General features: G+C 39.3%; 1 protein-coding gene across 15 annotated transcripts in view; it reads left to right on the forward strand.

Moving 5' to 3' along the window:
• The window catches only part of Syne1 (spectrin repeat containing nuclear envelope protein 1), a 428203-nt gene that overhangs the window by 297013 nt on the left and 116043 nt on the right, over positions 1-15147 (forward strand). For all 15 annotated transcript variants that reach the window (XM_078018867.1, XM_078018877.1, XM_078018878.1 and 12 more), the window contains one exon: positions 4429-4620. In XM_078018867.1, coding sequence (XP_077874993.1) covers positions 4429-4620 — 192 coding nt within the window. The remainder of the gene's footprint in view (positions 1-4428; positions 4621-15147) is intronic.

Consider the following 15147-nt stretch of genomic DNA (forward strand, 5'->3'; position numbering starts at 1 on the left):
GGGTGAAGTATGCTTTCATTGAAATAACAAGGAAGTGTCTAGAAAGCCCAACATAGCATGCAGGATTAAATATCACTATGCAGAATTTCATAGTTCTCCCATTTGAGGAAATATGAAAATATCTTTAATTATTTAACTCTGCCTTTATTATTTTTATTTTTATTTTTGATAGGGGTGGATTGAACCCAGGGTTGCATTAACACTAAGCTAAATAAAGATTAGCTTATTTCTCCAGAAATCTTTATTTTTTATTTTGAGATAGTATTTCACTAAATTGATGAGGCTGAATTCCAACATGTTTTCCTCCTGCTTCAGCCTCCTGAGTCACAGGGAATATAGGAATGTACCACCACTACTGGCTCTGTCTTTATTATTATTGTTTTTATTTTATTTTGTTTTAAGTTCATTATTTTTTTCTTTTTTGATTTTATTTATTTATTTATTTTTGCATTACAATTCTTAATACACTTTTATACCATAATTTATCATATCTCTGTGTATAATATATGTTGACACCAAATTCACATATTCATACATGTATTTTGTATAATGATGAGGGTCTCCTTTCACCATCCATGCTCTGTCTTTATTTTTTAAATGTAATATACTACATTGGTCATCCCTGTTTATAATTTGAGATTCATAATATTGATTATTGTTACCTTAGGAAACTTATCTGTGTATATTTGAAACATTATTTTTCTGTCGTGATGGTAGAGGCAGTCCTATGTGAGTGCTTTCTGTTCTGTATATCTTCTTTCCTACTGTTTCTATTCTGGAAATAGACATCTATCTTTAACATTCCCTTTAGCACTTCAAATTAGCATCTGAACTGGGATTTCAAACTATGTTTTGTCATTACTGCCACTCTTCTCTTTGGTATAAATCTATTTTTATGGTAAGGCATAAAGCAAAAATTATATTTCAAGACTCTTACAGAGTATTAAAGTAGTGTTTTGGCCTTATTTTAGGACACTAGAAGCAGATAAAATTGAAATCACACCAACAAACAGTTTATTAAAATCTAAAAATCACTATATAAATTAGATTTTCAATTTAAATTAATTGAAACTTAGAATTTAAACCAATTAAAACCTAGTTAGTTATAATTTTAATATCAAGCTAGAGATGTAGCTCAGTGGTAAAGTACTTCCCTTGCATGTGTGAGACCTTGAGTTGGATCTCTGGTTCTGCAATCAATGAGTTAATTAATCAATTAATACACTATAACATTAAGCCAGTTAAAGATCTAGACAGTTAAAATCTAGTATATGGCAGAGGTATACTAATTAATACTGTGACTATTACATAGAATAATAGTCACAGTATTAATTATTATATAATAATAATTATAGAATTAGAGCCACTGGATGGCTTTTATGCACCAGGTAACTTTCCTTTGTAAACCCTTTTCTTCATGAAAAATGCCACAAAGACTAGTACAAACTAGGGTGGAGTCATTCCTATATATTCATATTATTATATTTATTTTTGCTTCTGATTTTTAAGGAAATTAAATATCTTTTGGGACCTCAAGAAGCATTATGGGCCCTCAGTGCTTAATATGCCTAATGGAAAAAATCATCCCTGCATAGAATTGTATTAATTTCTCAAAAATAATATTCAAGAAATCATTTATTAATCCCCATTTAAGTTATAAAGTTTTGCTCTTCCATTTGGTTCCATTTCTTTGATTTGAAGTTAGTTTCTTAAAATTGGGATGGGCCAGATGCAGCAACTGAGGAGGCTGCGATGGGAGGATTCCAAGCTTGAGGCAGGCCTGGGCATCTCAGGCAGGTCCTGTTCTGTCTCAAAATAAAATACAATATAAAAATGGATTGAGGGTGTAGCTCAGCAGTAGAACCCTTGCTTGGTATGTGCAAGGCACTGGGTCAGCATCAGAAGCAGGAGGAGGAGGAGGTTGAAGTTGTTAGGATAGCACTAATCTAATAAGGAAAATATACTTTTTCGTTAATTAATTACTTGATGGAATAAAAGAAAGTACACCTCAAAGAGTTCAGAGTTGACAAAGGTAAAAATAATTTTTCTAGGGGGTAATTATTATTTTTTTGTGTGTTCCTTTTAGATATACATGACAGTAGAGTATATTTTTACATATTATACATGCATGGAATATTACTTCCCATTCTTGTGGTTGTCCATGATGTGGACTCTCACTGGTGGTGTATTTACATATAAACATAGGAAAATTATGTCTGATTCATTCTATTGTCTTCCTATTCCTATTCTTTCTCCCTTCCTTCATTCCCTTTTGTCTAATCCATTGTCCTTCTGTCCCCCCACCCCCCCCCAACTTGTTGTATTTTAGAATCCACATAGCAAAGAGAACACTAGACCTTAGGTTTTCAAGATTGGCTTATTTCACGTAGCATGATAGTCTCCAAACCCATCCATTTACTGGAAAAAGTCATAAAGTCATTCTTTTATAACTGAGTAACATTCTCTTGTAGATATACCACATTTTTTTTTTTTTACCCATTCGTCTGTTGAAGGGCCCTTAGATTGGTTCCATAACTTAGTTGTTGTGATTGAGCTGTTGTAAACTTTGATGTGGCTGCATTGCTAGAGTATGCTTATTTTAACTTCTTTGAGTATATATTGAGAAATTGGATAACTGAGTCAATCATTCTAAGTTTTCTGAGGAATCTCTACTGCTTTCCAGAGTTTCCAGAATGATTGCACCAGCTTACAGTCCCACCAGCAATGTATGAGTATATCTTTTCCCGATATCCTCACCAACATTTATTGTTGCTTGTATTCTTGATTGTTGCCATTAAAAACTGGAGTAAGATGGAATCTTGGTGTAGTTTTAATTTGCATTTCTCTAATTTCTAGAGATGTTGAACATTTTTTCATATATTTGTTTACCATAGGCAAAGGGGAAAGAAGGAAGGGTGAGGGGATAGGAATAGGAAAGAGAGTAGAACAAATCTGATGTAATTTTCCTGCGTTCAACAATATATTTGTATTTTTTTTTCTGTGAAGTGCCTATTCAGTTCCTTTGCCCATTTGTTGACTGGGCTATTTGGATTTTTTGGTGTTAAGTTTTTTGAGTTCTTTGTCTATCCTGGAGATAAATGATCTATCTCAGGTGTAGGTGGCAAAGACTTTCTCCCATTCCGTAGGATCTCTTTTCACACTTTTGATTGTTTCCTTTGCTGTAAAGAAGCTTTTTAGTTTGATACCTTTCTACTTATCGATTCTTGATTTTACTGCTTGCACTTTAGGAGTCTTGTTGAGGAAGTCAGCTCCTAAACTGACATGATGGAGTGCTGAACCTACATTTTCTTCTAGTAGGTCTAGGGTCTCTAGTCTGATACCTAGGTCCTTAATCCACCGTGAGTTGAGTTTTGTGCAGCGTGAGAGTTAGGGGTTAATTTTCTATTCTGCTACATATGAATTTCCAATTTTCCCAGCACCACTTGAAGAAGCTGTCTTTTCTCCAGTATATGTTTATGCCTCTTTTGTCTAGAATAAGGTAACTGCATTCATGTGGGCTTGTTTCTCTGTCTTTTATTCTGTTCTGTTGGTCTGCATATCTATTTTGGTGTTAATACCATTCTGTTTTTCTTACTATCGAGCTTCTACCTTGAAAAAAAGGAGATTATTTGGCGTTTTCCCTGGATTTAATTTCACATTTTAAAGGAAAACCCTATAGCACTAGGGTTTTCACAGAAACAAGGAAACATTTTTAGAAATATAAGGTTAAAATCCATGATGCATCAGTGTGGTGGTGCATGCCTATAATCACAGTGGCTTGGGAGGCTGAGACAGGAGGATAGTGAGTTCAAAGCCAGCCTCAGCAACTTAGCAAGACCCTAAGCAGTGAGATCCTGTCTCTAAATAAAATATAAAAAAGGGCTGGGGATGTGGCTCAGTTGTTAAGTGCTCCTGGTTCAATCCTCGGTACAAAAAAAAAAAAAAGAAAAGAAAAAAAAAATCCATGAAGCTAAAACAAGAAATCAAAGCAGCAACCTGAGAAGAATCAACCCAGAGAAGCAGAGGATCCTTTTTTAAAGTTGGCAAGGAAAATGAGCATCATGTGATTTTTTTATATTATTAATCAATTAGTGTCACAATCTAACACTAAAATATAAAATAATAAAAATGAGGTAACACTGAGGCAGATCTTTCTTCCTATGTGTTGGTAGATATAAAATGTACTTCCCATGTGGTTTTTCCTTGTATTTTTTGGTATAATATCTAATCATCAAAAATAGAAAAATTGCAAAAGCTTAGGCAATTTTAAAAAAATCTATAAACCGTTCTTCAAGGTTGTGGGAAAAGGACAGAAACGTCACGGACGCCTGGTCGCTGGGTTAAAGGCAGTTGTGTTTTGCCCTGGGAAACAGTCTTTGCAGAAGCTGGCAGGATGTGCGAATGCCATCCTTATTTCTCTTGTTCCAGAATATGCTGGTGGAAATAGAGCAGAAGGTGGTGGCCTTATCGGAGCTGTCCGTCCACAATGAAAACCTGCTGCTGGAGGGCAAGGCTCACACCAAGGATGAGGCTGAGCAGCTGGCGGTGAAGCTGAGGACCCTCAAGGGGAGCCTCCTGGAGCTGCAGAGAGCCCTGCACGACAAGCAGCTCAACATCCAGGTGAGGGCTTGCTGCTGGAGGGTCTCTTCAGGTGTGTGGTCCAGAGAGGGAGAGGTGGGTGGGATGCACACCTACCACACTGACCCGTCAGCATGCTCTGTGATTTACACTGACTTCAGCACAGAATTTAAATAGTTGTGTTAGAATTACTTGATGCCACCAACATAAGAACTGCAGTTGTGGGAAAAGAAAGTACAAATAATTATGCCCAAATTGAAAGGCAGGTCATGGATGTAGATATGCTGCAACGTGGTTCTATTTCTTTTTTATTTCTCCCACCTTCACTTCTTTATATATGCTCAGACTCTTTTATTTGGTGCCCATGTTTCAGTCAGCTATTTTGCATCTGTGACTAAATGACCCCACCAACACAACTGTAGAGGAGGAAACGTTTATTTGAGGGCTCACAACTTCAGAGGTCTTAGTCCACAGAGGCCAGCCCCATTCCTCAGGGCTCAAGGTGAGGCAGAACAGCATAGTGGAAGAGTGTGGCCCAAGGAAGCAGCTCACATGGTGATCAGAAAGCAGACTCTCCACTTGTCAGATACAAATATATAGCCCATAGCCATGCCCCCAACGAACCACTTCCTCTAGCCACACCTCACCTGCCTCCAGTCACCATTCAGTTAATCCCCTCAGAGATTAATCCACTGATTAGGTTAAAGCCGGATCATCATATATTTCAGGTGAAGTGAACCTTTTCATATTGTGTAGGGATCTTAATTTTCTCTAGTGGTAATTTTCATGTCATATTGCTACAGCTTTTTATGTAATATTTGCCTGAATTATCTTTTAACTTACCTTTGATTTCTACCTTTCTGTATTTTTATGTTATAGGGTTATTTTTTGTAAAGAACAGTTAGTCATATTTTCTTGATTTTAAATACTTAATAATGAAAATCCCTAATAATGAAAATGGATTAAAAGGCAAGTTTAATACATTAAGTTTATCATGATTACTGATTCTTTAGCTTTTATTATTTTACTCTTTGTTTTCTATTTTCATCCTGCTCTTTCTCTTATTCTTTGTTTTTGACATTCATATTTTTAAGTGACTGAGTGATCTTTTTTGATTTTAATCCCCTCTGTTTTACCATGCATACCTAATAAATTCTAAGTTAATATACTAATCTCCCTCCAGAGCAATAGACCTTAGAAAACTTTCATTAAGTTCCTCCCATGCACCTTTTATACTATAATTATGCAGCACTTTCATTCTTCTTAGTATCTATAACTTACTGTTATCATCCTATGCAAAACCTAAGCAAATATTTGTTGAGGAGTTACTGTGTGCCAGATACTTTTATATGTGATGGAGTGAAGGAGCATGAAAAAACAACTTATATCTATATCTGTTCCTATCTTCAGGAGATTAAGGTTTAGGGGGCAGGTAATAAATAAAATTAGAATGAATTATTATATAACAAGATTATAAAAAAATTATTGGTGACCTAGCAAAAGGCAAGAGGATAGGGAAAGGCAGGGCTGGGAGGATTTGCAGCTTTAAACAGGGTAGCTAAGGAATCTTTGCAAAGTTTACACTGAAGGATGAACCATGTGGATGTGAGGGAAGAGAGTTTCAGGCAAAGGGAAGCAAGTACCAAGGTTCCCAGTCTGTCCAAAGTCAGTGTGGCAGGAAAGGAGTAAGTAAGAGGAGAGCAGTAGAAAATGAGATCAGACCATGCCTTAGCCTGTTAGGCTGCTATAACAAAAATGCCATTATCTGGTGGCTTACAGACAACAGAGATGTATTATTCACAGTTCTGAAAGCTGAGAATCCAAGATCAAGGTGCCAGCAGATTCAGCATCCAGGGAGAGATCTCTCTCTCTCTCTCTCTGATTCATAAATAGTGTCTTCTCACTGTTCCTCACTTGGTGGCAGGGAATATCTAGTTTTCTGGGCTCTTTTTTATAAGAGAGTTCATTTTGTTAGTAATCACCTAAAGTCCCCACCCCCTAATATCACCACCCTGGGAAATAGATTTCAAGGTATAAATTCAGGGAAAACATACATCTTCAGACCATAGAAATGGGCAACAAGAGGCCCTGGGACTGAAGGGCCTTGTGAGCATCTTTGACTTTGAAAATGAGAAGTTATTGGAGTCTTTGGGAACAGAGCACTGATATGATGACCTTGTACCTGTTATAGGGGACCAGGGTGGAAACTGAGGGACCAGGGAAGAAATCATCATGGCACAGAGGAGCAGGTGTCAGAACTTGTCGGATGCTGGGTCATAGAGATGAGGAGCAGATTTGGGGGAAGAAGGACCAGCTGGGTCAACCGATTGTTTTTAGGTCAAGATGCCTATCAAAATGTCAAGCAGTGGTGGAAATTCAGGGCAGAGATCTGGTCTGGAGCCATTAGCCTCTGTCTTCTATTTTCTCAGTGTAAGATGAAATATAACACAAGATTATATATTTTCTCAGTTTGAACTAATGTATGTATTTTTCAGTTTTTTGCTAATCATATGATCAGGGAAATCAAATCTAATCAACTTGAAACTTTCAGAAACCATGGAAGAATTTAGGAAGATCATTGGTTTGTTAATAATAATCCTCAGTACTATAATAAACAAATAATCTGTAACTTTCATATATACAAACAAAAAAACAAGCCAGGCTCAGTGGTACATGCCTTGAATCCCAGCTACTTGGGAGGCTGAGACAGGAGGCAAAAGTTCAAAAACAGCCTCGGCCATTTAGCCAGACCCTGTATTAATATATGTATTTTTAAAATTTTATAAAATAGGACATGTACCTCAGTTGTAGAGTGCTTGCTTGTGTGAGGCCCTAGACTGAATTTCCAGAATTCAATTTCCATTACAAAAAAAAAAAAAGAAGAAGAAAATAACTGTAAAGTTCTGAAAATGAAGAGTTATAAGGGGTCATTAGTCTAATATATTAAAATGTAATATTGCATAATTAAAATAGTTTGACATTGGCACAAAAATATATAAGTAAAAATTTAACAGCATAAATATTCCAGAAAGGGATCTTGGCATATAGAGGAATATAGTAAATGTTTAGGGTGGCATTACTAGTCAGTAGACAAAACATGACTCTCTCCATAAATAAATAGGCAAATCACTTGAAATATGATAAGCTGGGTCTTTTACCCTATTTATTTTTGTGATACTGGGGATTGAACCCAGGGGTGCTCTACCACTGTGCTACATCCCCAATCCTTACTATTTTTCATTTTGAGACAGTGTCTAGCAAAGTTGCTGAGGGTGGCCTTGAACTCAGGATCCTCCTGCCTCAGCCTCCTGAATCACAGGAATTATAGGCATGCACCACCATACCCAGCTCCTCCTCCTTTTTTTTTCTAAGCTGAAAAAAAATGTATCACAGATGGGTTAAAGATTTAAATGTAAAAATTAACCTGAAATGTATCCTATGTATAAATATTGTTTTTTTAATCACATAAGACAGAAAATTTCTGCCAGTATGCCCTGAAGCCAGAATTTTAGTTTTTCTTATACTACTTTATGAAAGTAAAAATGTTTTGATGAAAAAAAAAAGAAAGAAAATTAACCAAGATAAAAGACAAATAGGGAAGAAACTATGTAATTCACAAATCTTTTATAAGTCACTAAGATATGATGGCCTAATAGAAATAGGGTCAAAATGTATAAAGAGATACCTCAAACAAAAATAAAAAGAAATGGCCGATGAACATGTGAAAAGATGGTTTGAACTCTCTATTGGATAAATTAATGCCAATAAAAACAAAATACTACTTTCCCTTTAAACTTACATCCTTCAGGAAAAAAAAATTGTGGAGAGCCTACAGAATGGGAGAAAATATTTCCCAGGTACTCTTCTGACAGTTTATGTAGAATATATAAAAACCTCAAAAAACAGCACCCAAAACCAACCCAATAAATAAATGGGCAAATAAACTAAGCAGATACTTCTTAGAAGAAAAAATTCAGATGGTCAACAAATACATAAAGAAAAAGCTTGACATCTTGGTCAATCCGGGAAAAGCAAACCAAAATTACTAATACTAGTTACTAGTATTGTGATTACTAATTACAATACTAAGATTTCATCTCAGTCCAGTTAGAATGGCAATCATTAAGAACAAAACATAATAAATGTTGGGGAGGATGCGGGAGGTGGGGGAAGGAGTGCTTATGCACTGTTGGTAAGACAGTAAATTAGTGTGGGTGCTCTGGATCAGTATGAAGGTTCCTCAGAAGGCTAGGAATGGACCTACCATATGGCTCAGCTATACTACTCCTTGGTATTTAGTCATAAGAAAGAAAATCAGGGTATAGCAGCCATACACACATACCCATGTTCATAACAGTCCTTACTAGCCAAGTTATAGAACCAACTAGGTGTCAGTCAGCAGATGAATGAACAAAGAAAATGTGGCATTTATACACAGTGGAGTTTTACTCGGTCAATAAAGAAGAATGAAATGCTGTCATTTCCAACAACATAGATGGAAATGAGAACATGTATGTTAAGTAAAATAAGCCAGACTCGAAAAGACAAGGGTCATATGTTTTCTCTCATATGTGGAATCTAAAGAGAAAAACAGGGAAAAAGGAGAGAGAGGGGGAAAGGGAACATCTCATGAAAATAGAAGGGAAACCATAGACAAAGGGAGGAAAGGGGACCAGGGGAGGAGGAGAGGGGAAGGGAGCTATTGGGAAATTAAATTGACCAAATCCTGTTTGGGGGTGTGTATGAGTATGTCACAGTGAATCCTGCTGCTATATATAATTATAATATGCCCAAAAAATTAAAATAAATAGATAAATTTACCTCCTCAAAATGCAACCCGACTATAATTAAAGTTAAAAAATGTTAAAAATATTCAAATTGCACAAGCTAGAATGATATTTCTAAGTGTGAAAGTGCACAGCTCCATTAGTTTTGTTCAAGGTTTTATCCTGTACCATGTGATGCCTTTTGGGTTTCCCTGGTGCTCTGTAGTGATGTGATCTCTAAAGCCACTGAAAGAGGAAGGTTCCAGTGTTTGACGGGGGTTAGCCATCGTATGCAGTGGCCTCATGTTGCCCTGTACCTCAAGCAGCTGGGAAAGGAAGGGTGGCCGGATGCTCCTGTGTACCCCCTGGGATTCACGTCAGTGACCACCAATCTGAAGGCTCAGAACCTGGGAAGGGCATTCAAATGAGGGGATCAGGCCCAGTCAGGCCCTGGGCAAGTGGGTCTCACATCTAAGGAGCAGCCCATTTTGCTCGTATCTGGAGTCACAGGGACCGTTGCTAGATCTGGTAGCTCTTCAATAGATGGGAAATTTGGATTTATTTATAAAATCTCTGGTTTTTACATATTGACATTTCTAACACAATAGTTTAAAGCATCCCCACAAGCCTGGAGTCCCTCTTGGGCCACCATCCTACAGCTGCACTGTTTCTACCAGTTCTTAATTAGGTGGCCTGGACCAAAGAGCTTTCTGCAGCTTCTTTATCATCAGTTTCTTCATCTGTGAACTAGGGATGATAATATGTCAGTGCCCCCTTCTCCCCTGGGATGACCCAAGACCTCTAGTGGGGGTGGGAAACCCAGCCCTATGCATGCTAGGTTTTTCCTATATGTACATACCTATGAGAAGGTGTGATTTTTTTTTTAATAAAAGGCACCATAGTATGAAATTGGCAATAATTACTAATAATAGAACAGAACACTTATAACAATAAACTTTAATGAAAGTTCAGTGAATTTGTTCTCTCTGTCTTGGAGAACCAACACAAATAATGTTTTTCAACCATGGTCAACTATAGCAAGTGAAACTAGAGGAAGTAAAACCAGATAAGAGGAACATATGGTATTAAAGTTAAAAATTTTTGCCCTGAGGATTTGTTTTGAGGTTTGAACACAAGATCTCAAACATGGTAGTCAAGCATTCTATCACTTAGCTGTATCCCCAGCCCTTTTTTATTTAATTTAGAGACAGAGTCTCCCTAAGTGACTCAGGCTGGGCTCAAACTTACGATCCTCCTGTCTCAGCCTCCCAAATTGTCGGGATTACAGGCGTGTACTACAGCACTGAGTTTATCCTAAGGATTTTAATGCAAATAATGCTTACAATAGATGCTGAAATCATAGCAATGTGACAGTGATGACCAGCTGTTTCCACTGAGAATTTAATAAATTTTAAATAAATAAAGAATTTTGTTATTTATAGAGGTACTCTTGGCATGCTATGGGTCCAGGCTGGGCTGAGCATGCTGACATGGCCGTGGGCCCTCACCCAGCAAATCCTGCTCAATGCCACAGGAATTATTTAAATTGAATAAAGTTCTGACTCTGCCCCAAGTATAAACTTTCCTGAGAGTGCTGCTGGGTGATGTGTAGACAGTAAAAATGAGGTAGTGTTTTACTGCATTGGAATCAGTCAATGGTTATTTTAAAAATAGCTATAAATTCTATCATCTTTCTTCTAATGGAATTTCTAGCATATAAAATATTAATGGGGTTAAAAAAAGAATTTTGCCTTTTCAAGGTTATTTTTTCATCCATGGAAATAAAAGTAAGCCTTTTTGCAATATTAGCGCCATGGAAAGAATAATTTCTCTTCAGTAGAACACAAAAAATAATTCAGATATGAAATTAGCTAATGGTCATGGGGGAGGGGGGGTCCTCCATTGAATGCACAAGTTGGTAAAGTCCTGTCCTTGAATGGGAGCTGACATTCAAGTCTGTTTTGAATTACTTTTTTCATAAAAAAGCTTAGGTCAAGCCTGACACAGTAGTGTATACCAATAATCCCAGCAATTTGAGAGGCTGAGGCAGGAGGATCCCAAGTTGGAGTCCAGACACGGCAACTTAGCAAGGAACTGTCTCAAAATAAAAATGAAAGTGGAGGAAAAAAATTCTGGGTATGTAGCGCAGTGCTGGAACATTCCTGAGTTCAATCTCCAGTACCATTATAAAGAATACAGGTCATTTCACATATTATCCTACATCAAAAGAGCAGAGAATTTGCCCTCTATAAATAATAAAATGCCTTACAGAGATATGTTTTATTTAATGTTCAGCATCTCCCAATCCTACTAATCTTCCAAGGAATGTTCTTGGCATAAGTGGTCACTGTGTAGTATTTCCAAAATAAACAACTCTGGTAGCCCTTCCCAGTGCTACTCTGGTGACAGAAGCTGCCTGACTTCCTAGTCCCCAGATCCCAGAGAAAACTGTTGTCACACCTCACAAAAAGTAATTACCAAATCACATTTCTCCTGCCAGGGCCTCCAGGGCTGTGTGTGTGTGTGTGTGTGTGTGTGTGTGTGTGTGTATGGGTGGGATCCCGTGGGGAAAGGAAATGAAATCTGACCTGGATTCTTATTTATTTTTTTGCTTCCTGTGGTTAAACTCTTAGATTTCAAAATGACTAAGTCAGAGAAAATTTCACAGACTGAAAATCCAACATTACCACATAGAAAACACATACGGCGCGTCTGCTGCTTAGTCTGTTATTCTCCCCTGAGTCTGTGGACTCCATTAGCCAAGGAAGATAGCCTTCCCAGGTCCAAGTCCTAGATCCCAAATGTCCTTCTGCCTGTAAATGTGAAGCGTGTTCTTAGGGCTGACACTGCAGTTGTGGGTCTTTGCAAGCACACATTATTCTGGGAAGGATGGGACCCTGAGAAAAAGGGTGAGTGGGCACTGGGTCGGGGAGACGTCTCCAAAGGAATCTTCCAGCTGGGCTCTGAGAAACAAGCCTCTGCTGAAGACCAGAGCCCAGAGGAAGTGGCCTGGATCCCGGGAGATGCCAGCAGGTGGGGCCCCGCCCTGCCAGCTGGAGCAGCTCTGATTGCAATGGCTTTACAGGGTCACTCTGTGTCTGCCCTGTCCTTCCCTTCCAGTCCTGTCTGACCCACTGCTTCCTCCCGCTGTGGAAGAGCCCTGAGCGTCTCCTGGAGCTTATTCCTGGGAGGTGGAGCACCCTGAGATGGGGGCAGAGAACTTGTTGCATGTCGAAAATTCTGGGCTTCAGGGTGGGAAGAATACCCACCCACCCCAAACGCCCCGCCTTCCGGAAGGTCACTGCTCACCTCTGAGAAGTGCACCTGAGAGGGAGGGGTTTTCTAATGGTTTACTTTTAGTTATTATTAGTCGTATTTAATAATCATGCAGAAGGGTGAGCTTCATGGTGGCATATTCTTATAGGCTCCCAACAAAAGTAAATGGATTTCAATCCCCAGGACCTCCCCTTTCCCTGCCCCTCCCTCCCTCCCATGGTCCCCTTCCCCCTTCCTCCTGGAGACGAAGGGGATTTTAATGAACTGGGTGTGATCAGCCCCCCATTCTGAAAATCCTACAAAATGCAAATAGCATAATTTAGGGCATAACATGATTGTAACTAAGCCACTTTTTTTTTTTTTTCCTGGAACATTGGATCACCTTGAAAGAAAGGAAATCTTTTCCAGCTCATTTGGACGGGCTCAGAACAATGTGGGAGAGCTGTGTGTGTGTGTGTGTGTGTGTGTGTGTGTGTGTGTGTGTGGGTAGAATCTTGCCTCTGAGTTTGACTGATTGCTTCAGCCCATTTAGCTCCAGGCACCAACACTCATGGTGGGAAGCCCAAGGGCCGGTCCATTCCCTCACACATTCTGCAGTTTAATCCTGAGATTCCAGTGAGAAAAATCAGAAAGGTGAATAAGCCCCGTCTATTGCCCAGGGACAGTGAGTGTAGAATTCTGAAAATAAGACGGAGAGCCAGGCCTCTGTGGGTTGGAAACATGGGTCCCATCCCTGGGCAGACTTGGTGAAGAACCACGGGGTGGGGCAGGCATCTCCAGAATGGATGTTGGGACACTGCTCTGTGCACACAGCCTGAGCAGTGATCCTGCTCTCTGCTCCACCAGACCAGCCACACTGGCCCCTTCACTGCTTCTGTGTGTCCCAAATTTCTTTCCTCAGAGGGCCTCCGTGCCGTCTGCTCCTGGGGTGCCTGCCTGGGTCTCTGCTGGGCTCATTCAGGGCTCAGAGCAGTTCCCATCCTGAGAAGCCTCCCCTGCCCTCTCTGCCCCTTTACCTCTGGCCCGGACCTTGCAGCCCTCACTAGCTTGGCTTTCCAGCTGTTCTTGTTGGGGTATTGTCTGTCTCCCCGCCAGGACCCTGGCCTGACCTCTGCTTTGTGGAACCCCGATTCTTCATGTGTGTTTAGCGAATGAGTCACATTAAAATTGCATGATTGGCCATTTGACATAAATGCAGGTGAGTGGAAAGGCTCTTGTTCAGACCGAAGCCACGTGATGTCCGGCATTTGGGCACCTTTCAGACTCCCGCAGAATAGCCAGGCAGGAAGGATGAGCTCTTGCCTAGGTGTAAGGACATTTTTATCTTTGTCCTTGTTCAGACTTCATCAAAGCAGTGGGTGGCCTGGTGGTGTAGCAGAGGGAGGGGACCTCATTTCTCAGAGATCTCGTCTTTTAATAATCATTTTAAAGATTCAGTTCATTTTTTGAATTTGTAATCCACCCTGCCCACAGGTAAACAATATTTCTCTTGTGCTACTTGGAATCACTTTGGGAAAAAGACACTTAAAGCTTTCTCATACCTGAGCAAAGGATTTGTCCTACAGAACAATCTTTAAATATAACTATGTAAACAGCAGACACTCAAAAATCAAGAATTCCAGAACCACTTCAACTCTAGGCCTGTAACATCCAGTGTCTGGGAGAGTCCCTGCCTAGTGACTGTGTTGCGACTGTCATTCTCTGTGGTTGACCACATCCTGCAGCCCTGGAGCAAGGGCCCAAGAGCCTGGAGTGTGGAGGGTGGGACAGAGGAGTCCCAGCCACCCTGGGAAGCCCTCGCCTGGACTCCTTGTCTCTGTGGGACAATCAATTTTCTTCCGTGGGAATTGAAAATCAAGTTTAACTTCTTCTTGAATTCATGAGTATGATATCTTACCTTATAGGGCTATGGACTTCTTCTCAAATTCATTGAGATCTCTTTGATTAATAACCTTTTGGGCCAGGCATGGGGGCACATGCCTATAATCCCAGTGATTTGTGAGGCTGAGGCAGAAGGATATCAAGTTCAAAGCCAGCCTCAGCAACTTAGTGAGGCCCTGAGCAACTTAATAAATGACAAAAAGATGCCCGTCTCAAAATAAAAGATAAAAGGGCTGGGGGTGTAACTCAGTGGTTTTATTTCTCTGAGTTCCATCCCCTTACCAAAACAGAAATAAATAAATGATCTTTTAGAAAAATCTTTAGGAAGCAAGTACCTGCCATATCTTGCATGGTATGTATCATGTGACCCAGAGAAGGGAAAAGGTGACACTTTCACAGGAGAGGCAGTGAATTGTAGTCTATAAGGATCATTTGAGTAACACTTTACCTTTGTATTATTCTTTTAAATCATAAAAGGATCTAGCATTACATTTTTGTAAAAAGAAATTCTGTAATAATATCTGGTGGACCACATTGGAAACACGTGGATTTCCCCTCAAATATTTCTGGGCATCACTATCTGTTCATTGTTCTCAATCCTGAAAATGCCATAAATTAGATGGGTTTTGTGTTACTGTCTTTTTAA

This window comes from Ictidomys tridecemlineatus, chromosome 8 (assembly GCF_052094955.1).
Source record: "Ictidomys tridecemlineatus isolate mIctTri1 chromosome 8, mIctTri1.hap1, whole genome shotgun sequence".
NCBI lineage: Eukaryota > Metazoa > Chordata > Mammalia > Rodentia > Sciuridae > Ictidomys > Ictidomys tridecemlineatus.